General features: G+C 42.9%; 1 protein-coding gene across 2 annotated transcripts in view; it reads right to left on the bottom strand.

Annotated features, from left to right (window-relative positions):
* The window catches only part of LOC140459710 (disintegrin and metalloproteinase domain-containing protein 9-like), a 127,850-nt gene extending 103,094 nt beyond the window's left edge, over positions 1-24,756 (bottom strand). Inside the window, exon 1 of one of the 2 annotated variants that reach the window (XM_072554146.1) lies at positions 24,167-24,756. In XM_072554146.1, the coding sequence (XP_072410247.1) occupies positions 24,167-24,248 (82 nt within the window). In that variant the 5' untranslated portion in view covers positions 24,249-24,756. The remainder of the gene's footprint in view (positions 1-24,166) is intronic. The other variant, XM_072554147.1, reaches the window with a different exon arrangement.
* Between the last annotated feature and the right edge of the window lie 3,219 nt (positions 24,757-27,975).

Genomic DNA, 27,975 nt, shown 5'->3' with positions numbered 1-27,975 from the left:
GGAAGGAGACCAGTATTGAATGCAGTATTCCAAACGTGACCTGACCAATGCTCTGTAAGGTCTTAACATGACTTCCCAACTTCTCTTCTCAATGCACTGACCAATAAAGGGAAGTGCAGCAAACACCTTCTTCACTACCCTTTCTTTGTAGGACTCCACTTTCAAGAAACTATAAAGCTGCAGGCCAAGATCTCTTTGTTCAGCAACACTCCCCAAGACCTTACCATTAAGTGTTTAAATCCTGCCCTTATTTGCCTTACCAAAATGCAATACCTCACATTTATCTAAATCAAACTCCACCTGCCACTCTTCAGTCTAACAGTTCATCTGATCAAGGTCCCATTATACTCAGAGATAACCTTCACTGTCCACTACACCATCAACTTTGGTGTCATCTGCAAAATTACTGACCCTTACTCCAATATTGACATCCATATCATTTACAAAAATGACGAAAAGCAGTGGACCCAGCACTGAACTTTGTGGCACACTACTGGTCATAGGCCTTCTTCCAAAAAACAACCCTCTACCACTACTCATGTCTCTTACCTTCACACCAATTTTGTATCAAATGGCTAGCTCTCCCTGGATTCCATGCAATGGGGAGGCAATTACCTAGAAACCCAGGTAATGTTCTGGTGAGCTGAGTCTGAATCCTACCATGGGGCAGATGGTAGAATATGAATTCAAATAATAACTGGAATTAGAGAGTCTAATAATGACCATAAATCCATTACTGATGTCAGAAAGACCCATCTGGTTCACTCATGCTCTTTAAGGAAGGAAACTGTCATTCTTACCTGGTCTGGCCTACATGTGACTCCAGACCCCCCACAGCAATGTGGTTGACTCTCAACTGCTCTCTGGGCCATTAGGAATGGGCAATAAATGCCAGCATAGCCAGCGATGCCTTCATCCCGTGAAATAACATGCAAACAAGTCTAGGGCAATCTGGTGGGCCAGTGATTAGCAATGCTGCCTCACAGCGCCAGGGACCTGAGTTCAATTCCAGCCTTAGACAACTGTCTGTGTGCAGTTTGCATGTTCTCCCTGTATCTGCATGTGTTTCCGCCAGGTGCTGCAATTTCCTCCCACACTCCAAATATGTGCAAATTAGGTGGATTGGCTGTGACAAATGCAGAGTTACAAGAATAGTGTGAGATGTTCTTCAGAGAGTCATTGTGCACTTGTTGGGCTGAATGACCTGCTTCCATACTGTAAGGATTCTAAAGTCTACCACGTGGAATCTTGTCACATGTCTTGCTGAAGTCCAAAAAGACAAAGTCCAAGCTCTGCCCTCATCAATTTTCTTTGTCACTTCTTCAAAATTCCCATCAAGGTATTGAGATACAATTTCCCACCCACAAAGCCATGCTGACTATCATTCACAGTGCTTGCCCTTCCAAATACATGTAAATACTGTCCCTCAGAATCCCCTCCAAAAACTTGCTCACTGCTGACGTCAGGCTCACTGGTCTATAGTTCCCTGGTTTTTCCTGACCACCTTTCTGAAAGAATGGCACCATACTGGTCTCCCTCCAGTTTTCTGGCATCTCACCTGCAGCTATTGGTGATACAAATATCTCAGTAAGCACCCAGTAATCACTTCCCTAGCTTCCCACAAAGTTCTGTGATACATCGCATTAGGTCCCAAGGATTTATCCACCTTTGTGTGTTTTCAGACACCCAGCACCTCCCCTCTGTAATATGAACACTTTTAAAGATATCATTACTTATTTCTCCAAGTTTTCTCGCTTCCATATCCTTCTCCATGATAAATACTGACACAAAATACTCATTTAGTATCTCACCCATCTCCTGAGATTCCACACATGGATAGCCTTGTTGATCCTAAAGTTGAAATGGCACAAAAAGGGGGAGCAGCACAGTGGCTCAGTGGTTAGCACTGCTGCCTCTCAGCACCAGGGACTCGGGTTCAATTCCGGCCTTGTGTGACTGTCTGTGTGGAGTCTGAACATTCTCCATGTGTCTGTGTGGGTTTCCTTCAGGTGCTCCGGTTTCCTCCCACAGTCTAAAGATGGTTGCCAGGGTTGGAGGATCTGAGCTACAGGGAGAGGCTGAACAGGCTGGGGCTGTTTTCCCTGGAGCGTCGGAGGCTGAGGGGTGACCTTATAGAGGTTTACAAAATTATGAGGGGCATGGTTAGGATAAATAGACAAAGTCTTTTCCCTGGGGTCGGGGAGTCCAGAACTAGAGGGCATAGGTTTAGCGTGAAAGGGGAAAGATATAAAAGAGACCTAAGGGGCAACTTTTTCACACAGAGGGTGGTACGTGTATGGAATAAGCTGCCAGAGGATGTGGTGGAGGCTGGTACAATTGCAACATTTAAGAGGCATTTGGATGGGTATATGAATAGGAAGAGTTTGGAGGGATATGGACCAGGCACTGGCAGGTGGGACTAGATTGGGTTGGGATATCTTGTCAGCATGGACGGGTTGGACCGAAGGGTCTGTTTCCATGCTGTACATCTCGATGACTCTATGTGTAGGTTAGATGGATTGACCGTGCTAGATTGCCCATAGTGTCCAGAGATAGTCAAGCTAGGTGGGTTAGCCATGGGAAATGCAGGGATGGGGAGGAGGGGAAATGAATTTTGGTGGGATGCTGTTTAGTGAGTCGGTGTGGACCTGTTGGGCCAAATGGGCCATGTTTCCATGCTGTTGGGGTTTTACTATTTTTACGATTCTTTAAGGGACCCTGTTCTCTCCCTAGTTACTCTTTTATTCTTAATGTATTGTAGAATCTCTTTGGATTCTCCTTCTCCCTATTTTCCAAAAACTATCTTTAGTCCTCCTTTGGCCCACCTGATTTCCATTTTACGTACTTTCCTACTGCCTTGATACTCTTCCAGGGATTTACTTGATCTCTGCTGTCTATGGTGAAAAAGTGAGTACAGCAGATGCTGGAGATTAGAGTCAAGAGTGTGGTGCTGGAAAAGCACGGCAGGTCAGGCAGCATCCAAGGAGCAAGAAAATCGATGTTTCGGGCAAATGCCTTCCTGATGAAGGACCTTTGCCCAAATCGTCAATTTCCCTGCTCCTCAGATGCTGCCTAACCTGCTGTGCTTTTCCAGCACCACACTCTTTGCTGTCTATACCTGACATATGCCTCTTTTTGACGAGAGCCTCAACTTCTCTCGTCATCGAGCATTCCATACACCTACCAGCTTTGCCTTCTCACTAACAGGAACATATTGCCTCTCCAATCTTGTTACTTCACCTTTGATGGCGTCCCTTCACCTGTGACTAGCCTCTCCCAATCAACTTTTGAAAGCTGTTAGCCTGAGTCCAATTTAAAACTTCAACTTCTAGATAAGGTCTATCCTTTCCATAACTATTTTAAAGCTAATAGAATTATGATCACTTGACCCAAAGTGCTTCCTCAATGACAGCTCAGTCACTTGCCCTGCCTTAGTTTCCAACAAAAATTCAAGAATTGCTCCTTCTCTAGTAGGTACATCTACATACTGAGTAACAAAATTTTCTTTGACACACTGACCGAATTCTTCTCTATCCAGCCCTTAACACTATGGCAATCCACGTCAATGATTAGAAATTCAGAACCGTGTCCCGATTTCACTTGCCTTACTCATCAGGTCTCTTGCACTGAAATAAACGCAGTTTAATTTATCAGTCTTACCTCGTTCTCTACCTTGCTTTTGCCTACTTTGACTGTATGACTATTGCTCCTCTTAACTGCACCAATCTCAAACTTATCTCTTTTCTCACTATCTCTTTGGGTTCCATGACCGCCCTTACAAGTTTAAAGCCATCTGCGAAGCACGAGCAAATCTCCCTGCCAGGATACCAGTCCCTTTCCAATTCAGGGGTAACCTTATGCAAGCCACTCTCAGAAACAGGTTTCAACAGAAATCTTAACATGATCAAATTTCTGTTTAACCTTTAGTCACATTACTAATGTTGCGAAACAAAAAAAAGAGTGAGGGGGAGCAGTTTTTTTTTCAAACTTGAACTGCTTTGTGGATTCCAACATGTTCACACTGAAGTGGGCAACTTTCCACATAATTGGCAAGAGGCCCATTTCATAACTTGCAATCTAGGTGGATTCCATTTGCCACTTTTTTCAAACAGATTTCTTACCTGCATCATAGTAACTCCCTTCTTGTTACAACGTGCTTTCAAATGATCAGTCATGCAAATAACCCAATATCTAATATATTCTTTGAAAGGGTCACATAAACACAAGAACAGCTGTTTTCATTTTGTTCTCAGAAATCTGTGTGGCTTTGCAAATAAACACAGCTAATGGTGCTTACAAGCACTGTTTCATTATCTGTCATATAGGGCTAGTGCTCAACCTCAATTTCTTCTAATGACCTGTTTTGTCTGCACCTCAATGGTTGCATATGGTAAATCACATATTCAGAAGCTAAAAGATTTGTCACTTACTTGGTTATTTTTCTGATTTGGACAGTTAGAATTCTTCTTATTGGGTCTAATTAATTTCAACTTTTTTAACACAATACATGACAGAAGAGCCATCTATCCGCAGATCATACACACAAAAGCTTGGAATTACTTTGTCTTCAGTAATATTTAACCCAAGTCTTCAGTATTATTTTTAGAGTACAAAAAGCTGTGTATCATCTTGTCCCAATGACATTACTAACTCATTGCTTCGAGGAGCTACCTCGTCCTTTTATCAACTTGGCTGTGCCCTGAAAAGTCAGTTTTCATACTTAACCTTGGTTTCCCAGCTAAATAGGTCTGCCCAAACACCAAGACAGAATTGAAAAATGCTTTTGAGTCAACTTGCATTAGGAAAGAATCCAGAAATCATTTTAATGAACAAATTGGCAAGGAACGGAGTCTGCAATGTTGCGCAATGACTCTGACAGGATGACTTGTATCTTCCACTAAGTATTGCTTGTACCATCAGCAGTTTCACTATATCGTATTCTAAATGGAAATGAAAGTTTTACAAGATCTGTGCAGTTAAATTGCAACAGATTGTTTTGACAGGTTGAACATTTTTTTCAGAAGAATCAACCATTACTACCAGGACAACCACAAAAGTGAATACAGGCAGAACTAGCCATTTGGATACAGAACTGACTTAAAAGTAGAAGTCTTTTAAAAGTAGAAGGTGGTAGTGGAGCATTGCATTTCAGACCCGGAGGCCTGTGATCAGTGGTGTGCCACAAGAATCGATGCTTGACCCACTGCTATTCGTCATTTATATAAATGATTGGATGTGAACATAGAAGGTATACTTAGTAAGTTTGCAGTTGACCCCATAATTGGACATGCAGTGGACAGTGAAGAAGGTTAACTCAGAGTACAATGGGATCTTGATCAGACAGGCCACTGGACTGAGGAGTGGCAGATGGAGTTTGATTTAGATAAATGCATTTTGGACTTCATGGTAAGGTCCTGGGGAGTGTTGCTAAACAAAGAGACCTTGGCATGCAGGTTCATAGTTCCTTGAAAAAGGAGTCACAAGGAGACAGGATAGTGAAGACGACATTTGGTATGCTTTCCTTTATTGGTCAGAGTATTGAGTACAGGAGTTGGGAGGTCATGTTGCAGCTATACAGGACATTAATTCGGCCAGTTTTGGAATCGTGTGTACAATTCGGATCTCCATCCTATCAAAAGGATGTTGTGAAACTTGAAAAGGTTCAGAAAAGATTTACAAGGATGTTGCCAGGGTTAGAGGATTTGAGCTACAGGGAGAGGCTGAATAGGCTGGGGCCGTTTTCCCTGGAGCGGAGGCTGAGGGGTGACCTTCCAGAGGTTTACAAAATCATGAGGGGCATGGATAGGATAAATAAACAAAGTCCTTTCCCTGTGATGAGGGAGTCCAGAACTAGAGGGCATAGATTTAGAATGAGAGAGAAAAGATATAAAAGAGACCTAAGAGACAACTTTTTCCACACAGAGGCTGGTGTGTGTATAGAATGAGCTGCCGTGGGAAGTGGTGGAGGCTGGTACAATTGCAACATTTAAAAGGGATCTGGATGGGTATATGAATAGGAAGGGTTTGGAGGTATATGTGCCAGGTGCTGGCAGGTGGGACTAGATTGGGTTGGGATATCTGGTCGACATGGACAAGTTGGACCAAAGGGTCTGTTTCCGTGTTATACATCTCTATGACTCTGCTATTAATGTCAATCAATAAAGAACAAAGATCAAGTCGCTGCCTGCAGTAGCACTAAATCTGTCAGATCTACAAAGGTGACCAGCAGAAAAGATTCTTTTTATTCCCCTCAGTCTTTTTCACCACTTCAATAACTATCCAGATTCATACAGCTTTTTATCTCTTAGTTCATAGTCCTGTGGGTTAAAACACTTCAAATGCATGTCTAAGCTTTTGTTTGAATGCCTTGAGGGTGTCAGTTTCAACCATTCTTTTATGCATTGAGTTTCAGACAACTCTGTGAGAAACTTCCTACCAAACTCCCCTCTCACCTGGAGAGTTGCTTTGAATATGTGTACCTCAATTATTGACCTATCAGGTAAGGAGAATAGGTACCTCTTTTCCACTTTATCAAGGGCACTTTTAATTTTATACACATTTATTAAAACAACCTAAGCCTTGGTAATCCTCTCAAGTTTGATTACATAATGATAACACTGAAATCAAGATGTGTAAACCGTTAAGGCTTCATTTTTTTTGATGTTGCATCTTTGCTTTGTTGTAATTGATTTTTCTGTTTATAAACCACGACAGAAAAAGCTCCTTGTGAACACATCAGTGAGTGCTAGCTAGCTGTTTGTATGCAGGAGGCACCTCCAGGAAGACCAACCTGTATACCTTTGAAGTTCATAATTCTAGTTAGGGCAGGACTACACTGGGGATCAACAACTCTTGGTTTATCTGTATCCAAGCCTAAACCTGCAGGGAGATTTGCTAGTGCTGCTTGGGAGGCTTTCAGGTGGGGAGGGTGGGATTTGGATGGGAAACAAAGCAATAGTGAGAAAAGAGAAAAGGCCGAGGCTGGTACATGAGCTAAGAGGAGCAAGTCAAATAGTCACGGCAAACGAGAGTTTGGCAGGGAATGAAGTAAGACTGATAAATTAAACTGCATTTACTTCGGGCAAGAGGCCTGACAGGTAAGGCAGATGAACTCTGGGCATAATTGGGCATATGGGACTGTGATATTGTACCTCTTGCAGAAATGTGGCTCAGAGATGGACAGGACTGGCAGCTTAATATTCTGGGATGTAGATGCTAGAGGAAGGATAGTAGGGGAGGCAACAGAAGAGGGGCAGTAGCATTTTGGTAAAGAGAAACACTATGGCTGTATTTCAGGAGGATATTCCTGGGAGATCGGCTCATGATGTTATATGGGTGGAACTGTGAAAGAAGAAAGGGACAGTCCCCTTGTTGAGATTGTACTATAGGCCCCTGCAACAGTCAGCAAGAAACTGAGAAGCAACCATGTAAGGAGATCTCAGAGGAGGGAGAGCAGCCATAAGTCATGGTACACATTGGTAGGGTTGTGCATATTGTGGATGGCTGTTGCAGGTTATTGTAGGTTGCAACAGGACGTTGGCAGAATGCAGAGCTAAACTGAGAAGTGGCAGATGGAATTCAACTTGGAAAAGTGTAAAGTCATTCACTTTGGAAGGTTGAATCTGAAATCAGAATACAGGTTTAAAGGCTGGATTCTTGGTAGTGTGGAGGAACAGAGGGACTTGGGGACTATATCAATAGATCCCTTAAAGTTGCCACCCAAGTTGATAGGATTGTTTAAAAAGGCATATGGGGTGTTGACTTTCATTAGCAGGGGGAATTGAATTTAAGAGCTGTGAGGTTATGCTGCAGCTCTATGGAGCCCTGGTTCGACCACACTTGGCATATCGTGTTTAGTTCTGGTTGCCTCATTATAGGAAGAATGTGGAATCTTTAGAAAGGGTGCAGAGGAGCTTTGCCTGGACTGGAAGGCACATCTTATGAAGTACTGTTCTATATTCGATATCTGTAAGAATAATAGTGTTGTAATGGGAGGGGATTTTAACTTTCCAAACATTGACTGGGAATGTCATAGTGTTGAGGTTTTGGATGGGGAGAAATTTGTTAAGTGCGTACAAGAAAACCTGATTTTTCAGTAAATGGAAACACCTACTGGAAAAGGAGCAATACTTGACCTTCTGTTGGGAAATAAGGCAGGGCAAGTGACCAAGGTGTCAATGGGGCAGACCATTTTGGGGCAAGTGATTACAATTCTATTAGTTTTAAAATAGCTTTAAAAAAGGATATAACTGACCAAAAAGTTAAAAGTTCTAAATTGGAGTAAGGCCCATTTTGATGGTATTAGATGAAAACTTTCAAAAGTTGACTGGGGAAGGTTTCTTGCAGGAGAAAGTGAGGACTGCAGATGTTGGAGAACAGAGCTGAAAATGTGTTGCTGGAAAAGCGTAGCAGGTCAGGCAGCATCCAAGTAGCAGGAGAGATTCATGAAGAAGGGCTCATGCCCGAAACGAGGTTTCTTGCAGGTAAAGGACAGTTGGGAAATGGGAGGACTTTAAAAATAAATAAATTCAGAGGCAGTATGTTCCTGTTAGTGTGAAGGGCATGGCTGGTAGATGTAAAGGATGCTCGATGACTAGAGAATTAAGGCTCTGGTCAGAAAAAAAAAGGAGGCATTTAACAGATACAGACAGCTGGGCTTGAGTGATTCCAGAGGAGTAGAAAGGCAGGAGTATACAGATACTTAAGCAGGAAATCAGGAGGGCAAAAAAAGGGGGGTATGAGATAGCTTTGGCAAATACAGTTCAAAATAATCCAAATTCTCCAAGTACATTAAGAGTGAAAGAGGAACGAAGGAGAATATTCTTCAAGAAAAACGTGGCCATCTAAATGTGGAACCGCAGGAGATGGGTGAGAAGCTAAAGAAATATTTCACATCAGTATTTACTGTGAAGGTCATGGAAGCTCGAGAACTTGGTGGAATAAATAGCAATGTTTTGAAAACAGTTCATATTACAGAAAAGGAGGTGTTGAAGCTAGGGAAGAAATTGCTGGACTCCTTGCTGAGATGTGTGTATCATCAACAGCCATGGTGAGGTGTCGAAAGATTAGAGGTTGGCTAATGTGGTGCCATTATTTGAGAAAGATCATCAGGAAAAGCCAGGGAACAAGAGACCAGTTAGCCTTGCATTAGTGGTGGCTAAGTTGTAGGAAGGAATTCTGAGGGACAGATTTCACTTGCATTTGGAAAGGCAAGGACTGATTAAGGATAGTCAACATTCATTTGTACTTGAAAAGTCACATCTCAGTAACTTGATTCAGTAGAACCAGCTCTGAGAGAAAACAGAACCCCTGATACTCCTGTTCTTCTCTGCCAGACAGGACTCCCTGATTTGACCACCTGACTCACCCTGTTACAATCACTGCATGCTCCCTTAAACTGCGCTAGTATCCAAAATTATCTAGTCCAAGGCAAGCTGCTTTCGGCTTTTCGTTTGTGGCATGCAACTTATTTCTGACCACACTCAACAAAATTGCCTCCTCAATTTTTTTAATCCATGATATGAAATAAAATGTTGATATCATTCTGGTTTTGGACAGAATGGCTATTCCGCAACAAGTGGAAGGCATCCAGTCTGATGCGAGTCAAGATTAGAGTGGTGCTGAAAAAGCACAGCAGGTCAGGCAGCATCTGAGGAGCAGGAAAATTGACATTTCGGGCAAAAGCTCTTCCTCTGGGCATTTCCTGATCTGCAGTACCCACTTCTGTCCAGTCTGATATGGGTCATTTAAAGTTCAAGCTGAGAAGACCATAAGCATGTGGGCTGAACAGATTTTACCTATCTGCAAATCAGGAGTCCCAGTGTGGTCCGCAAACTAAACTGAGGCAATTTGCTTGTTTCAAGCACAGAGCTAAAACCAGACTTGTGCAATGTTCAGGAATGCTGCAGCAGCCACAGTGAATAGCCTTTGAGTAGCATAAAAGGTTGGCACAACATCAAGAGCAGAAGGGCCTGACTGTGCTGTACCATTCTCTGTTCAATAAATACCAGTCAGGGATATCAAATAATGTCGCCTCTGCAAAGTTAGGCTGCAAAGCGAGGACAAAACATCAGCCTCAACTCCAGGGGATCCCGTGCATATATTACCATTGTCACGACCCTCACTCCAGAACTGTCTCCTGCATCTCACTGTCACCAAACTTTCCCTTCCGGCAGTAGAAAGTTTAGGGGGCATTCCACCAGTCTGAAAACAATCAGATAACTGGCACTCAACTGTCCTTGACCAAATTTGTTAACCAGCACATGGTGACAAGGGCAGAGAAACTACTGAATCTGATACAAAGTAAAGAGAAACATTGTGCATGCAATCTGCTGACTGGCACACAGGACATGGAGACCAGACAATCTACGAACTGACATACTGGAATGGAGAGCATACAGTCTGTTTACTGAAACACGGGAAGAGAGACCATACAGTCTGTCAACTGGCACAATGGAACAGGAACAATGCCTGCAGACTTCTGTCTATAGGCAGTTTTCAGTTTGCAAGTCAACAGTTTCCAGCAAATCATAACTGGTTATAGCCAAAGTCAGCTGACAAATCTGGTGCCAGAGATTTACTCTTAGATGTCACAGTTGCTTAGATTGCTCAACAGTAGCATATTGGGCTGTGAGATCCTGTCTGAGTCTTTAAACAGTTTCAGTTGATTTTTCCTGGATGTAGAAGCTTTCCCATAAAGCTTCCATTATTTTGAGAAGAACTAGCTTTATTTAAACAGTGACCTCACATATTAGTTTTGGATGTTGATGGATCTCCAAACAAGTTGAGATACCTAAATAAAGATAACACCTGAAATGACAATATTTTCTACCTGCCTCCTTTCTTGAAGGTGTGGAGTCTTCGCTGATTTACAGTACATCATAAACTAAAATTAGCAAGAGCCTGGAAATTTTTCAACTGGCTACAAACCTGACGCATCCACTTCTGCAAGAAGTTAAGGGAAATATTTGAGTTCAGGATTGTCACAACCCTGTAGGAAAAGCCTGAACCAAAATAACCAGTTAACTGAATGACTGTGCACTGCTTCTCAGCCAAAAGAGATGGCACGGCCATTAAAAGGGGTGCTTCCGTCAAAATCTTTGGCAAATATCACATCAAGTTTCAAAAAACATGTTTTTCTATCAAGAACAGAGATCATGACAGTTCTGAGATCTGGAAACCCCTCCCTAAACCTCTCTCCAATGTCTCAAACTTTTCAATACTCTTGAAAACCTCGCATGTCATCTATAAGAAAAGTCATATGTGGTTCAGTGTCAAATCTGTTTTATAGTGCTTTTGTAAAATATCTTGGAATTTTGCAGACACGACATTAATGTCACAATTATTGCAGCAACAATAGCACCTTTACAGTTTTTCCTGATAAATATCCTGTTGTTTCACTCCACTGGCATTCTGAATGGAAGTTGTCATTCATGCTCTTGTTGTTCAAGTTCCATTGCTGCTCCTGAAACAGGCAGTGCAGACACAAAACCAAACTCAGAATCTAAACAGCCACATACCATTCAGTTTCAAACACAGCACTTCTTGAATCAGCGCATCAACCACACAGCCTGGTGCTGTATTCTTCATTTGTTGAAAGATCCTGTTCTCGTTCTCAGATAACACTACAGCAGAAAGTTGCAATTACTTCGGCTTGTACACTGTCGCTAGCCTTAGCTGTTGCCACTGACATGAAAGCATCTTTGAGGCTTCAAATTTAGCCATTAAACCAGAGACTTGGTTTTTTGGTTTGCATGGTGAAGTGGGTCATTTTCAATACAAAACCAGTAACCTTGCAAAGCTGCATTGTAGCCACAAAGAGTTCAACAAGTACCACATTCTCTCAAAACCAAGTTGGGTACGGAGGTACAGAAGCAGTTGCATCACATTTTAATTACATAAAACTAGATTTTGTCATTTTGAGGCTGTGTAATTTTCAGGGAGCTTCACGGTGGCTGATCTATTATGGCCTACAGAGTTTTCTCAAATTATCTTCAGATCCTCACTGTAACGCAACCTGCCTTTTTGAGCATCCCTCTCATGCAACTATGTAGCACAAGAGCCAAAATTCCTGAGTCTGGGCCAACAAGCTACTGCCCAGCAGAACGTAGAAACTGTGAGTTAACAATCCTTGTGAGGCATGTTAGTAGAGTCCATGTGTTTACAATCATTCCAAGAATGAGATCAGAGAAGGTAATAAAATTAGAAAAATTGTAGACTGTAAAGCTGTAGCAGTGACTCTAGTTTCAAGTCAAATGACACTTCCTGAGAACTGATAGTAGTTAGGAAAAGTTGGTAATTATGCTGAAGACTGGGGTGTGTATGTGTGTGTGTTTGGGGGGGCGGGGAAGGGGGGGGCGGGACAGGACAGGGAAAGGGACAGGATACATTGGGATGGAGTCTGGAAAGGCAGTGTGGCACATAAGGGGATGGCTGACAGTAAGTTAAGGAAGGAGAAAAGCTGATAATGAGAATGATAAAGTTCACAATGGGTTGGCTGTGCTGAAAGCAGCCAGTGTGATAAACAGGCATGGGATGTAGTGTGGGTAAAGGACATGGTGGAAGGTGTGCAGGTTATGAAATTACTGAACAGAGTATTGAGCCATGAAAACTGCAGCGTCCCAAGCAGAAAATTAAGTCCCTGATGTTCCAGCTTGCCCTGAGCCTCACTGGAGCACTGCACCGGGCCCAAGACAGAAATGTTAGCCAGGGAACACACTGATATGTTGAAGTGGCAGTCAATTAGAAACTTGGTTATTTTTGCAGACAGAACATAGGCATTCTGTAAAGTGTTCACCCAGTCTCGCATTCACCTGGTGCATCTCTGACTCCTGCCTCCCTTTCCTATTCTCCACATCTGGAGGATAGGCTGGCCACCAATATCCACTCCAAACCCACTGACTCCCACAATTACCTGGTCAAGACATTCTCACACTCTGCTTCCTGTAAAGATTCCATTCTATTTTCCCAGGTTTTTCCTTCTTCATCGTGTCTGTTACAATGACGCCACCTTCCCCAGATGTCCTGACACGCCCACTGTTTGCCTTAGCCGAAGATTCCCCACCACCATGGTTGACAGGGCCCTTAGCCATATCAACCCATTTCCTGCGCTTGTGCCCTTATTCATTCTATTCTCTCCCACAACACCAATCAGGTACCCCCGGCCCTCACTTTCCATTCCACTAGCATTCATGTTCAAAGGTTCTAAAGCCACCATTTCCGTCACCACTAGGGAGATGCCACCACAAAATGCATTTCCCTCCCCTCTGTTGTCAGTGTTATGTGGGGATTGTTCTCTCCAGGACATCATAGCCCAACCTCCTCTACTCATAACTCTTCCCCACAAGCTTATGGCACATTCCCATGCAACCGTAGAAGATAGAACACCTCCCCGTTTATTTCCTCCCTCCTCCTTTTGAAAGGCTCCAGACACCGCTACCAAGTAAAGCAGTGATTTGCCTGCACTTTATTCAACCGAATCTACTTCATGTGCTGCTCTCAACATGGTCTGATCGACGTAGAGGAGACAAAACACAGACTGGATGACCACATTATGGAGCACTTATAGTCAGCAAAATCGACCCCGAGCTTCCAGGTGCTGGCCACTTCCACATAGCATCATGTTCTCTGGCCACCATTTCTGTCTTGGGAACAAAAACAGAAGTTTCTGGAAAAGCCCAGAAGTCTGGCATCATCTGAAGAGAAATCAGAGTTAATACAGTTCTGGGAAAGGGTCATCAGACCCAAAACGTTAACTCTGATTTCTCTTCACCGATGCTCCCAGACCTGCTGAGCTTTTCCAGCAACTTCTGTTTCTGTTCCCAATTTACAGCATCTGCAGTTCTTTCATTTTTTAAAATTTCTGTCTTGGGAGTGCTGCAATGCTCCAGCAAGGTGCAACACAAGCGGGAAGAACAGAAGCTCATTTTGTACTTGGGAACACTGCTGCCTTCAGGACTCCATAAAATTATTGAAATTCATACAATCTGAACTTCTTCCATCACGAGAATTTCTTTCTTGTGAGCTTACTATTGTCCATATCTTTGTCTTTCCTAACTGTCATTCTCGCTCTCCGGGCTCCATCTCCACCTATCCTATCAATCCTCTGTCCCCCTGACAACACTGCATTCAGCAAAAATACCACTTTTGTCAAGCTACCAGATCTGAAGGGTCACTGGACCTAAAACGTTAACTCTGATTTCTCTCCCCAGATGCTGCCAGACCTGAATTTCTCAAGCAATTTCTAGTTTAGTTTTAAATTTCCAGCATCTTTGTTTTACCTCCACAAACTCAGATGTGACACCTCAGGATGGAATTAGATTAAATTGATAACGAGATATGCATTTATTTTTCAGCAGCATGTTCATCAGCTAGATCAATGTAGCTTAATTTCCAAACAGGGGTCAACCAAACGACACAACTACCAAGATTTACCCTTAAGGAGCTTTGTTAGAGTGTGAGCCGTAAAAATGACCTTCATTTAAGTATTTTGCTCTCCCTTTGCAAGTAGACTGAGCTTTTAGCTCGAAGCCTGCTCCAAATGCCAATTCATGTTCTCTCATTACTTGTGTATATTACATGGACACTGCCCTCTGAACCCAACACTGATCACACCTTGTACTATCAATGCCTTGTACTAATACACACATACAAAATTAAGCCATACTTTTGCAAAGTCCAAGAGTAACTAATGGAAAGTGCTTGGATTTCACCAGTGAATGCGATCTCGTACAGTCAGTGCTTGTTTTTTGACACTGTTTGTGACAGTGGGAGCTGACAAGTCGAAATTTCTGCACACCGTGTTCGCTGACTGGTGAGGTGGTGATGATTTCAATTGACCTCGTGAAACCTAGGAGCTAAAAAGAAACCACCCAAGTTGTGTTCAGCTGAGGGTAGGACATTTAAGATTATAAATTAAGACACTTCCTGCTCTCATTAACTTTTTCCTCTGGCTTTGCCAATTAATGGAAATACCAAGTTAAAAGCTCTTGAAAACATTTTGGATGGGAAGGTTTGGATTTTGCCAAAGCAAATTAATTTTCTGATTAAAACACACCTCCTCTGGGATTACCCCTTCACTTCCTCTTCACGAGTGTCTTAATTTTTTTTTAAATCAGCATGTAGTGCTGAAAACCGCAGACCACAAGCAACCCCAGGTAAACCCTCTGGTTGCACTTACTCATTTGAAATGGGGTGTGACAAGTCAAAAATGCCAATAAGGCACAGTACTCGTAGGTTTTAACACTTCTCTCATATTCTAACCCACCAGGAGATCATTCTGATTCATAGTGAAATAATTAGGACATGAAATTCAAATAAAGTTTGTTAAATGGGCCCAACAATGACACTGCGTTAAGTTATCATACTATTCAGTAAAATACTATTTAGCTTGCTACTCAACAGCATATGAATGGTAGGGCTGGGCCATTCAGCACCTGCTTTGAATACATAATGTAAAATCAGTCACCTCTGTTTTAATGTACAAATCACAACCAAAACATAAATAATAACAACCAATTTTATTTTTAGAAAAATGACAAAATGTCTTCATCTCTATTCGAGGTCAAACAAAATCCACAGGAGTGCTCATTTCCTTCTTTTTGCTTTTGCTCTTTTCTTCGTTGTTTTTTATTTTAACCAAGTCGACATACGATGGGAGGTGGTGGGTGAAGGAGGAGGCCTCCAGCGGCAGCAATGCCAAGACAAGCCAGCCATGTTCCACCCAGCCTGGGGGTCTCACCAGAAACAGACCCTAGGCTGACTCCCTCAGCCCAGACACGTAGGCTAGGCTGAAGATCCAGGACCACAGTTGGACACAGGTGCTTGAATAAGAAGAAGGAGGAAGGCGGTCTTGTCATGGCATGGAGGTCTTCTCCACAGATTAAAGTGGCCCAACAGGTGGTATCATGCAGAGTGGTAGTCTTGGCTTGGCGTGGCCATTTCATCCCAGCTGCTTCCTCAATTGACTTTCCGAGCCCAGAAGCCATAAATTAAACTGTGATAAACTCTTTCTTGAACCTTTACTTTTTTTTAAAATAAGAACGTAAGAACTAGGAGCAGGAGTAGACCATCTGGCCCTTCAGTCCAGCTCCATCATTCAAAAAGATGAGATTAGATTTGATTCGATTCCCTACAGTATGGAAACAGGCCCTTCAGCCCAACAAGTCCACACCAACCCTCCGAAGAGTAACCCACCCAGATCCATTCCCCCTACCCTGTATTTACCCCTGACTAATGCACCTAACACTATGGGCAATTTAGCATGGCCAATTCACCTCACCTGCACAGCTTTGAATTGTGGGAGGAAACCCAAGCAGACACAGGGAGAATGTACAAATTCCACACAGGCAGTCACCAGAGGCTGGAATCGAACCAGGGTCCCTGGCACTGTGAGGCAACAGTGCTAACCACTGAACCACCATGCCTTCCCATGGCTGATCTTTTCATGGCCTTAGCTCTACTAACCCACCCTCTCACCGTAACCCTCAATTCCTTTATTGCTCAAAAGGATCTTAGCTTTAAAAACATTTACTGAGGAAACCTCAACTACTTCACTCAGCAGGGAATTCCATAGATCCAAACCATATGGGTGAAGAAGTTCCTTCTTAATTCAGTCCTAAATCTACTCCCCCTAATTTTGAGGCTCTGCCCTTATGACCTAGTTTCAGCCACCAGTGGAAACATCCTCTCTACTCTATCCTATCTATTCCTGTCATAAATTTTGTATGTTTCTATAAGATCTCCCCTCATTCTAAGTTCCAATAAATATAATCCAAATCTACTCAGTCTTTCCTCATAAGCCAACCCCCTCTGTCGTCTGTTCTCTCCTTCTCTCCTCCCTCCCCAGTCAAAGCGAAATGCTCAGAGACACAGTATGGCTTCACATCCTTCATCTTCAGTCCCGGCCCTGGAGTGAGAGAGAACGATTTCCCATGTGCACAGGGACAGGAGTTCACGGTCTTCTCTTGAAGAGCAGGTTCTCAATGAATTATATAGTCATTTTACAGGGAGGAGCATCCAGATAAGGTAACATACATATTAATTGGGTGACCATTACAATCAGCAAGCAATTGCAGAGACCAAGCCTTTACTGTTGTACAATGAATGCTCTTAACCTTATTAACTGGATTCATACAATGGATATTTTTCCCCTTGTTAACTGACCTTGCATACTGAATGCTTCCAATATTGTTAAACGTCTCTTACGTAACAAGGTGGAAAAGCAGTCATTAACCCATTCCCCTTGATTTCAGCACCCCATTGTTAACTGTGAGTTCTTATCTGATCTGAGTCATGCTCAGCTGAACCTCTTGTTTCACAAAACTCAGAACTTAACTCTTTCCCTACCTGCTTATACACTATACACATTCTCACCTCAACTCCGGAATCAATCTCCTCTGCACCCCCTCTAGTGCCAGTAGATCCTTCCTCAAGTAAGGAGACCAAAACTGAATCTAGTACTCCAAGTGTGGCCTCACCAACACCCTATACAATTGAAACATAACCTCCCTGCTTTTAAACTCAAACTCTTGAGCAATGAGGGACAATTCCATTTAACTTCTTAATTACCTGTTGCATCTGCTGACCAACCTTGTGAGATTCCTGCACAAGGACACCTAGGTCCCTCTGTGTAGCAATGTTCTGGAATTTTTTAAACCATTCCAACAGTCCTTTTTATTGTGATTCCAACCAAAATAGAATACATTTATTAACATTGAACTCCATCTGCCAGACCTTTGCCCACTCAGTTAAACTATGTCCTTTGTAAAGCTTCACAGTCCTCTGCACACAGCTCTACCAGTTATCTTAGTGTCATCCACAAACTCTCACACACGGTTCCCCAACTCCAAATCACTTATTGCAAACCAGAAAAACACTCATTTATCTCCACTCTTGCTTCTTGTTAACCCATCCTCTATTCATGCTAATACATAGCCCATAACACAGCAGCCTTTTCTGCGACACCTTACCGAATGCCTTTTGGAAATCCATACACCATATCTACTGGGTCCCCTTTGTCCACCATACTTGTAGTGTCTCGATAGAATTCCATTAGGTTAGTTAAACACAGCCTGCCCTTCATGAATCTACATTGAGTCTGCCCAACGGGACAATTTCTAACTAGATGCCTTGTTATTTCTTCCTTGATAATAGACTCAAGCATTTTCCCAACTACACATGTTAAACTATGATTATGTACTACTTCTGTCACTGCTATAGGCACCATGGTGGCGCACTCAAAGCTTCTCAGTATATTTTAATGAAAAAGTACATCAGAAAATTTTCTATTCTCATGTCATGTCACCTGATGCAATATACCTTCAACAGTCCTTCCTCATTTAGCACTTGCATATCTTAAGTGCAGTATCTACTTCCGGACCATAATCTATGATTTCTCACAAGGAAAAGTACAGGATAAGTTTCCCTTTACGTAAAGACAATTTTGCAGTTCAGCCAATGTGTCCAACTCCTCATCTCACTCATCACTACGCCATGCAGAGAAACAAAGCACTAGCTTTCAAAGTTTGAACTTCCTGTAGCCTACTCCTTAATCAGTTGTCAGTGAAAGCTAAAGGCAGGGCGTAGCATACTTAAACGCTATCTGAACAGGATAACCTGTTAATAGCAATGTGGAGTCACCTATGAGTTCCTGAGGACTGCGAAGTCCCCTCGTTCAAGTAAACAAGCTTTCCAAGTTATGGACTGCAAAATTACTGGAATTGTATTCTCACATTGGGTTTAGATGAGCAACATGGAGTTCTCTGTATTTTACTGGAAATAACCATTTGATACCTCTGTCACTCCAACCAGACTGAAGAACATCAACACAAAGCGGAGAAGCAAACGTTACAGCAGAGGAGCCAAATTGATGGCTTGCTAATGCTGTATTCAAAATATAAGCTGATGGAAAAGACAGAAGGCATAAGAAATACACTAAATGAAATAAGATTTTTTAGCATCAACATACAATGGTTGTATTGAAACAGCTGTGGCTTTGCAATGACAATGTTGTTAGATGTTAAGACTATTTAGGCTAACCCTGAGTTCAAGAGATTGCACAACATAAAATACATGCAAACAGTTTGCTTTGCCAGGTCAGTCCATGATAGTGCCACCTGAGCAGAACTAATTCTACATGCCCATATCCTGTTGCATATTCCTGAAAAATCACTTGATCCTCAGAGAAGATCATCATGTCTCTTACTTTCTGCAATTGCTCTGGCAGTTTCCACAACTTGAGGATACCCCAATGCACTTTACTGCCAACAGTACTCCCTTGAATTGAGGCCATGCTTGTAATGTAGGAGCTACAACAACAAATTTATGCACAACAAAAATCCCAGAAAACAGCAATATATTTAGGTGTTGTTGAACAATACTTTTTTTTAAGCTGGATTAACAGGAGGGTTTAGAAAGGTTCATCACAATTAAATTCAATCCAATCATGCACATCTTCAGTCAAGGGTTACTGCACAGCAATTAGAAAAGGGACCCCCTTGCTACTTCCCTTTTGCATAAGCTAGGAGGGAAGACACCAATTCAACAGTCGTCCCAGCAAACTCACCATGAACACATTTGGCTCCTCAAGCCAGTTTTGCCATTTTGTGAGATCACAACTAATCTGTCATCTAACCCCACATACCTGCGTTTGCCTCATATCCCTCATTACACTTAAAGAATTGAAATCTATTTGTTGTGATTGTAACAAGGTCAGCCAGTTGGAACTCATAGAATAAGAGTTCCTTGATTGGGGCTGTTAATCTGGTCCAGAGAGCTCTAGCTGACAGATAGAAATGGAGAGTGACAGAGGGTCTGTTCAGTGTGACAGTTGGTTTTGAGGAAGACGCACCAACTTGAAGTACTATGCCTGTGGAAGTAAAAGGTGATTTGGTAACATTATACGAGCATCTGGAGTTATTTCAATATTGATCTGTTTTAAATTAGGGGCATGGATAGGGTATATAGACAAAGTCTTTTCCCTGGGGTTGGTGAGTCCAGAATTAGAGGGCATGAGTTGAGGGTGAGAGGGGAAAGATATATAAGACACCTAAGGGCCAATTTATTCATTCAGAGTGTGGAATGAGCTGCCAGAGGAAGTGGTGGAGGCTGGTACAATTTAGAGGCATTTGGATGGGTATATGAATAGGATGGGTTTAAGAGGGATATGGGCCGGGTGCTGGCAGGTGGGACTAGATTGGGTTGGGATGTCTGGTCAGCATGGACGGGTTGGACCGAAGGGTCTGTTTCCATGCTGTACATCTCTAAGACTCTATGAACTGAGTGATCCAAACTGTTACTACGTTTTCCTGAGGAAATTACCACTGAAATTATTCCAAGTTTTTCATGTTATATTCAATTAATTAATTTGCTGTTCATTAAGGAAATTACTTTGCCATTTGATTTGAGAGTTTCCCCACCCACTCAGCTGTGGCAAACCCTACATAAGGCCAAAAATCAGACTTCATAAATCTCACAATTTTGCACACAAAATGTTTGGTTGAAGTTCCAAGAACAAAGGCCATATCAATAAGACTTGGCCAGTTCAGAAAATGGGTGGGGGGTGGGAATGAGGAGTTTGGAAATGGAAGATGTTTTGTTTTCTGCCTCAACTTAAACATCCTTCTGTCAAGATGTACAATGTCAAGCTGAAAATCTCAAACTAAATACACAAAGAGGAATAGACAGAAAGCAAGTAACGTGGGCTGCACTCAAAGAAATTCAGCTTCTCATGAGCAACCCTGCAGAGTATCATCTTTAACCAGGCAACATGTACAGCCTCATTCCATGTGGAGAAAGGAGGAGGAAAATTTAGAACCGAAGAGAGTAAAGAAAATCCCAAAACAGGGTGGTGTTCAAACTGCTAGCAGATATACCTAGGACAGACTTCCCACTCACTGAGCTCTGCAATCCACAAATCTGCATTTAAATGTAGACTTGGCTGATTTGCTTTGAGTTATTTTTTTATCACAACTACCTCCACTGGTGATTCAGAAGTGATCTTCATGAGTATACAGAAACAATGGTGAGCAGTATCAAATTCCAGTATGAACTGACTGATGTCCAGTTCTGTCTTAATCCTCGGCAAGTGAGTTTCAATGTTTGTTTCATAGTATGAACACAACAGCAAGTCACTTGGGATGCAAAGTATTTTGCAACCCCACCTATCACCTGCCCAGTTACCTTCTCCTCAGCCACACCCCATTTATCTCTCACTGTCCTTCCCACTTATGCCCGAAACATCAACTCTCCTGCTCTTCAGATGTTACTTGACCTGCTGCACTTTCTGTCTATCAACCAATGATGAGACATCGAGCCTACATTGGTGGTGTCGTCTGCAAACTTTTAGATGGAGTTGGATGAAATTTGGCTACATAATCATAGAGATGTACAGCATGGAAACAGACCCTTTGGTCCAACCCGTCCATGCCGACCAGATATCCCAACCCAACGTAGTCCCACCTGCCAGCGCCCGGCCCATATCCCTCCAAACCCTTCCTATTCATATACCCATCCAAATGCCTCTTAAATGTTGCAATTGTAACAGCCTCCACCACTTCCTCTGGCAGCTCATTCCATACATGTACCACCCTCTGCGTAAAAAAGTTGCCCCTTAGGTCTTTTTTATATCTTTCCCCTCTCACCCTAAACCTATATCCTCTAGTTCTGGACTCCCCGACCCCAGGGAAAAGACTTTGTCTATTTATCCTATCCATGCCCCTCAATTTTGTAAACCTCTATAAGGTCACCCCTCAGCCTCCGATGCTCCAGGGAAAATCATGAGTGAACCTCTTTTCTTAAATCTCTCCCTGAATGTCAGCAAAACTAAAGAGCTGATCATAGACTTCAGGAAATGGGAGGGATGCCCATATCTACATTAAATGGAGCTGAGGTGGACATGATTGAGAGCTTCAAGGTCCTGTAAGTGACTATCAGCAACAATCAGATCTGGACCACCCACATCGATGTGACAGTCGAGGCACAACAATGTATTTTTATCAGGAAGCTAAGGAAATTCAGCAAGTCTGAAGGGACTCTCACCAACTTTTACTGATGCACCATACAAAGCTTGGTATGCATCTGCTCTACCCAGGACTTGAAGAAACTACAGAAAGTTGTGAACGCAGCCCAGGCCATCAGGCAAGCCAAATTTCCATCCACTGACTCCATTTACATTTCTCAATGCCTCGGAAAGGCACCCAACAAAGATCCTATTTTGGTTAGGATCTCTTCCAACTGCTTCCATCAGGCATAACATACAAAAGCTTGAACACATACTAACAGGTTAAAGAACAGTTTCTTCCCCACTCTAAAACACATCGTTCTATCGAGATTGGGGGGCATGGTGGCTCAGAGGTTAGCACAATTGCCTCACAGTGCCAGGGACTTGGGTTCAATTCCAACCTCGGGCAACTGAGTGGAGTTTGCACATTCTCCCCATGCCTGTGTGGGTTTCCTTCCAGAATCCAAAGATGTGCGGGTTAGGTGAATTGGCCATGCTAAATTGTCCACAGTGCTCAGGAATGTGTAGGTTGGGTGCATTAGTCAGGAGTCAAATGTAGGGGAATGGGTCTGGGTGGGTTACTCTTCAGAGTAAGAGTGTGGACTTGTTGGGCCGAATGGCCTGTTCCCACACTATAGGAATTCTATGAACATTGTCAGGCTGAAAATGTTGTAGATTAACACTATTAAGACTTATGAATGGATTTCAAGCCCAATGTTATTCTTGCTTTTAGGCATTTTCTTTGTCGCCTTAAACTTGGTATTCCTCACTCTGTTCAATCACCTTTTTTTTAATGTTTGATCTGTCTGTACTGCATACAAAACAATTTTGCATAATACTTTGGTACATGCGACAATAACAAATCAAATCTATTACAGACAATTGTGCGATGATTTTCTGGTGTTTACAATCACATCCATAAAGTATAATTAGAGCGCCTGAACCTGAGACAGCCTTGAAAAGTCAATATTCATGGTACACTGCTTCGGAATCAGAGAACTTAAGGGGAACTCATGAATCGCAGTTGACTTCATCTCCATTGAATTGAAACAAAGGGGGAAAAAAAACTTTCATATTTCTTGATTAAAATCAAACAAATCTCAAATTCTACCTAAAAACAAATATTTACAACCACAGTCCTGTTGAGATATTTACTGAAATCACACTGCAAATCCCGCTCCACCCTCCCCTGCCTTTCCAGCTAACATCTCAGCCAAACATGAATGTGGAATCATTTCCTGGGAGGTTTGCTATATCCCACGGGGTCACTGTTGTTTCAAAAGCAGGCAACCGTCGAACGACTGAATGTCAGGGACTGATCTCATGGTTTCTGCCGTCAGGAACTGCTCCCATGATTCATCCCAGCTTAAAACAAAAAAAAAAATCAGCAAAACTAAAAACAAGGCCAGTCAATGGGAGCGTCAGCAATCGACTGTGAGTGATCACCGAATTCGTGACTTAATGCTAACAAAAAGAAATCTGGTAAAATGCATTACACAAGGCTATGAGTTTCCTTCCACCATCCCCCCAACCCCCCCCCCCCCCCCATTCTACTGTGGGTTGACGTGTCTCTGTCATCATAAGACCACGGGAATTGTGCGATGCTTCCCTCTCAGCAGGGACCACAGACTCCCCATGAAAAGATGCAGGAAGGGAAAGGCAGGCGTTGGAAACCAATATCAGGCGCAGCGTGGGACTGGAGATCAATCCGCTATCGCTGCGAACTGAATTGCCATCTTACTCTGCGGTCACCAGAGTAATTTACACTCGCTAATCCAACACCGTCTATTTGCCCTGTCTGTCTTTCCCTCAATACGAGACCTCGATCAAAAGCTGTTCCGATGACTGGCCAGCAGAAACAAGATCGTGGTCATTCTGAAATCTGACACAAATTTTCAAAAGCCAAGTCTGCGAGGAATATTTTAGTTTCGGTCCATCAAAATCTCATTTGAACACAAAACAACCTTCCAGTTAACAAATGTATTTACCGTCACTTCAAACCACTAGACCTCGGCAGTGGGAACCAAAATAATTGACAGAAAACTGACAGCAGCTAGTAAAAACACTGGCGCACTGAGAAAATGCCTTACCCACACCCAAGGATTTTCATTACGCTACTCCGAGAGGTCACTTTGTTTTTCTGTTCCCCCTCTCTCGGTAACTCACCGATCTTTGCTATCACTAGGTAGAACAATGCAGTGAAAGTTGGCACAAAGGCAGCGTAATGTTTCCTTAAACTTCCAGCCATGTTCTGTCTCCAGTCCGTCCAAAGCCCAGCCGGCGTTCCCCCACCGCCGCTCGACCAGGCTTCAACAGGCCAGTGAGCAAAGCATTGTACCCTTCCGTTTCAATGCAGCGATTCACAGGTGCAATCGGTTTTATCCGGAAGTGCTGGCTGATATGTCCACTGTCATCTAAACAGAACGCACACGGTCAAAATAAAATAAAAACAAAATGGGCTTTGAAAGGTATAGTTTCTCTGCTGCAGTTTGGAAGTGCGGTTCCGCTCGGATCATCCATTCATAATCCCCAGAGGCGACTGAACCAACGCATGCGCCACCAGTTCACCACCACCCACAACACACACACACACAAAACAGGACTTCGGTGTGCCCCCTCTGCGAGGCGTAGGGATCAGTCTCCTCGGGACAACTGTTCAGGGTTGCAAGGATCACCATCAGAGGGGGAAAAAAAAGTTTCGAGGTTAACCCCTGAGAATGCAGTAGACCGTGATTCCGCCCCCCCCCCCCTTACATGGTGCCGGGGTCAGGGGGAGGGGGGTTGTCAGAAGCACTGAATCCGCTGGTCGAGAAGGAGACACTGCTCTCAGAATGTGCCACAGAAAGTAGCAATGAGTCCTCGCAGATTTAAGGCTGAAAAAGCTGGAGGCAATTTATTTGTTTATGGGCAGTGAATTGTAGGCAGCGCGACCTGCAAGGGGGGTTGCGAACAAATTGAACTCCATGACTCCCATGAGAGGTGAGAAAATTGATGCGTGTCTGTAAGGAAAGAGTGGACGGCTGCAGCGAATTGGGTAGCTCTTTCAAACAATTGGTGCAGGTGATGCTTTGTCTATTCGTGGACAGAGTTCAATACTTAACAAAACTCTGAGTTTAATACTGTGCTCCTGTGCTGCATTATTCTTGGTTAAAAAAAAGTCCCAGAACACTTTGCAGGGACTCCAATCAGTCAACATTTGACAATGAATTCCTCAAGGAAATGTTAGGACAGAAACCAAAAGCTTCATCAAAGGCACAGGTTTTTTTCCGAGCATGAAAGCAGAGGTTGGAGTGAGAAAGAGATGGGCAGGTGAAGGGAGGAGATCAGGGGTCTTGCGGACCAGGCAGCTGAAGGTATACGTGTGCACAGTTTTGGCAGCCATATCTCAGGAAGGATGTACTGGCCCTAGAGCATGTTCAGAGGTGGTTCATGAGAATGGTTCCAGGAATGAAAAACTTATCGTATGAAGAATGTTTGAGGGCTCTGGGTCTTTACTTAAAAGGATGGCGGGGGCGGGGGGTGGGATCTACTTGAAACGTGGCTTGGACAGAATAGATGTCAGGAAGATGTTTCTGTTGGTAGGGGAGACTAGGACCCGAGGGCATAACCTTAGAATAAAGGGAAAACCTTTTAGAACAGAGTTAAGGAGAAACTTCTTCAGCAGGAGAGTGGTGAATCGATGAAATTCAGAAGGCTGTGGAGGCCAGGTCATTGAGTATATTTAAGACCGAGATAGATAGGTTCTTGATTGCCAAGGGGATCAAGGACTACTGGGAGAAAGTGGGAAGAATGGGGTTGAGAAACTTATCAGCCATGGAGCAGACATGATGGGCTGAATGGACTAATTTCTACTCCTATGTCATATGGTACACTCATTGATTGTGAAGTGAAGAAAATCAAATCATAATGTACAGGAAAAGAGGATTTAAGGAGTGTAAACACCATACAAGTTTGTGGGGCTGGAGAAGGTGACAGAGGTACAGAATGGTGAAGCCACAGAGAGACGAAAACTTGAGTAAGAATTTTAAATATAAACAGAAGGTACTGGAGAATCTCAGCAGGTGAAAGCTTTGAAGTTGACATGCTGAAAGCCAATTTCAGTGAACACAAACCTGATGAGTGAACCCGATTAGTCAGAGTTGGGAAAGACAGCAGCACCTAAGCACAAGTGGGTGCATTTCATGTAGACGGTGTTGTGTGTATGGAACAAGCCACTAGAGCAAATCGTGGGGGTGGTACAACCCCCCACCTATAGAATCCATCTACCAGGCCCACTGGCAAGGATAGGCAGCCAGCATTCTCAAAGATCCATCCCACCTTGGCAATGTTTTTCTACAACCTCTACAATCAGGGAGAAGGTACAGAAGCCTGAACACACACACCAGCCGGTTTCAAAACAGTTTCTATCCGACTGTTGTTAGAATACTGAATGGACTCACAGACTCTTAACTTTTGCCTGTACCTGTGTTTTTGTTTTTGCCGCTGTTTACCTATTATTTACTTATCTATGCTACTTAACTCTGTGATCTGCCTGTATTGCTCTCAAGACAAGGCTTTTCACTGTGCCTCGGTACACGTGACAATAAATTCAATTCAATTCAATGGAAATGGGTGCTGGTCGGTTTTCAAATTGACCTTGATTGGTTAGTGTTGCCATAGAGAATGCACCAGTCAACTATTGTCCGCAGATTTTCATTTAATTTTAAGTTGAAATTCCGTATGACTGTAGAAGACAGATCGTTAGTAGGAATATATGAGTGAGCTATATTGAAAGCCCAACTTGTCATTGTAAATGTGGAATTGAATATAAGGCACACTCTTTGTGACTTAGTGTATTGTCAGATGGCTCATATGGGTTATTTCCAAATCGATATTTTGGTCACACAATGTCGAGCAGTTCTAAAATGAAAGAAACATAACTGAAAATGTAAAATTCAAACAGAAAATGTGAAAATATGCTCAAAATACAGGGATTTGTGATTGGAGAATAGTCCCTTTTTTTTTCAAAATCTTTTTTGCCAAATTTGAAAAGTGGCTTGCCCCTGTTGCTCTTCTCCTCACCTCAGTATTTTGAACAGTCTATTGCTGTTTCTTCATGTGTCCTCCCTCTGGCCCAGTCAAAGATTCTTGACTGGTAATGCTCACATCTGTTACTTTGTTCAGGTATTGATGGAGCTGCTGTATAGTTTCCTGCCTTTATGTTTTTATTCATGTTTCTCGCCAAGCTATCCCAGTACAGCTGCAACATTCTGCAAAAAAAATTAAAGCTTCACCATCAATGTCCTGTCAACAAAAAGTTGAGAATGTGTTGCTGGGAAAGTACAGCAGGGCAGGCAGTATCCGAGGAGTGGGAGAATCAACATTTCGGGCATAAGCCCTACATCAGGAATGAGGCTTGTGGGCTGGAGGGCTGAAATATAAATGGGAAGTGGGTAGGGCTGGGGCAGCTGGGGGAAGGTAGCTGGGAGTGTGATAGGTAGATGAAAGTGGGGAGGGGGGGAAGGTGATTCACCCCATCTTCATCTACCTATCACATTCCATACTACTTTCTCCCTAGCTTCCCCCAAAACACTGATTCTCCTGTTCCACGGATGCTGCCTGACCTGTTGTGCTTTTCCAGCACCACACTGTCAACTCTGATCTGCAGCATCTGCAGTTCTGACTTTCTTCTTGTCAACAAAAAGCAGGACACATTCAATTCTAGCATTTATGTGCTCTCCAGAATCAATGCAGGGATGTTAGGTGACATTGACACCTTAGTATAATCTGTACTTCCTCAGTAACAATTTGCTCACCTGTGCTGAGTTCGGGTTCTTTCAGAGTCCACACAATTGCAAATCTTAGTGCAGCTGTGGACAAAACATAGACAATGAAATGGAATTCCAAAAGTGAAGTGAGAGCAATATCAGAAGATAAGAAGTAGGAGCTTCAGAAGACTACACAACCCATCATGCCTGTTCTTCCATTCAAAACAA

This window comes from Chiloscyllium punctatum, chromosome 35 (genome assembly GCF_047496795.1).
Source record: "Chiloscyllium punctatum isolate Juve2018m chromosome 35, sChiPun1.3, whole genome shotgun sequence".
In the NCBI taxonomy this organism is placed as follows: Eukaryota; Metazoa; Chordata; class Chondrichthyes; order Orectolobiformes; family Hemiscylliidae; genus Chiloscyllium; species Chiloscyllium punctatum.
The sequence above is the reverse complement of the archived record's forward strand: the minus strand, read 5'-3'. Positions and strand labels throughout refer to the sequence as shown.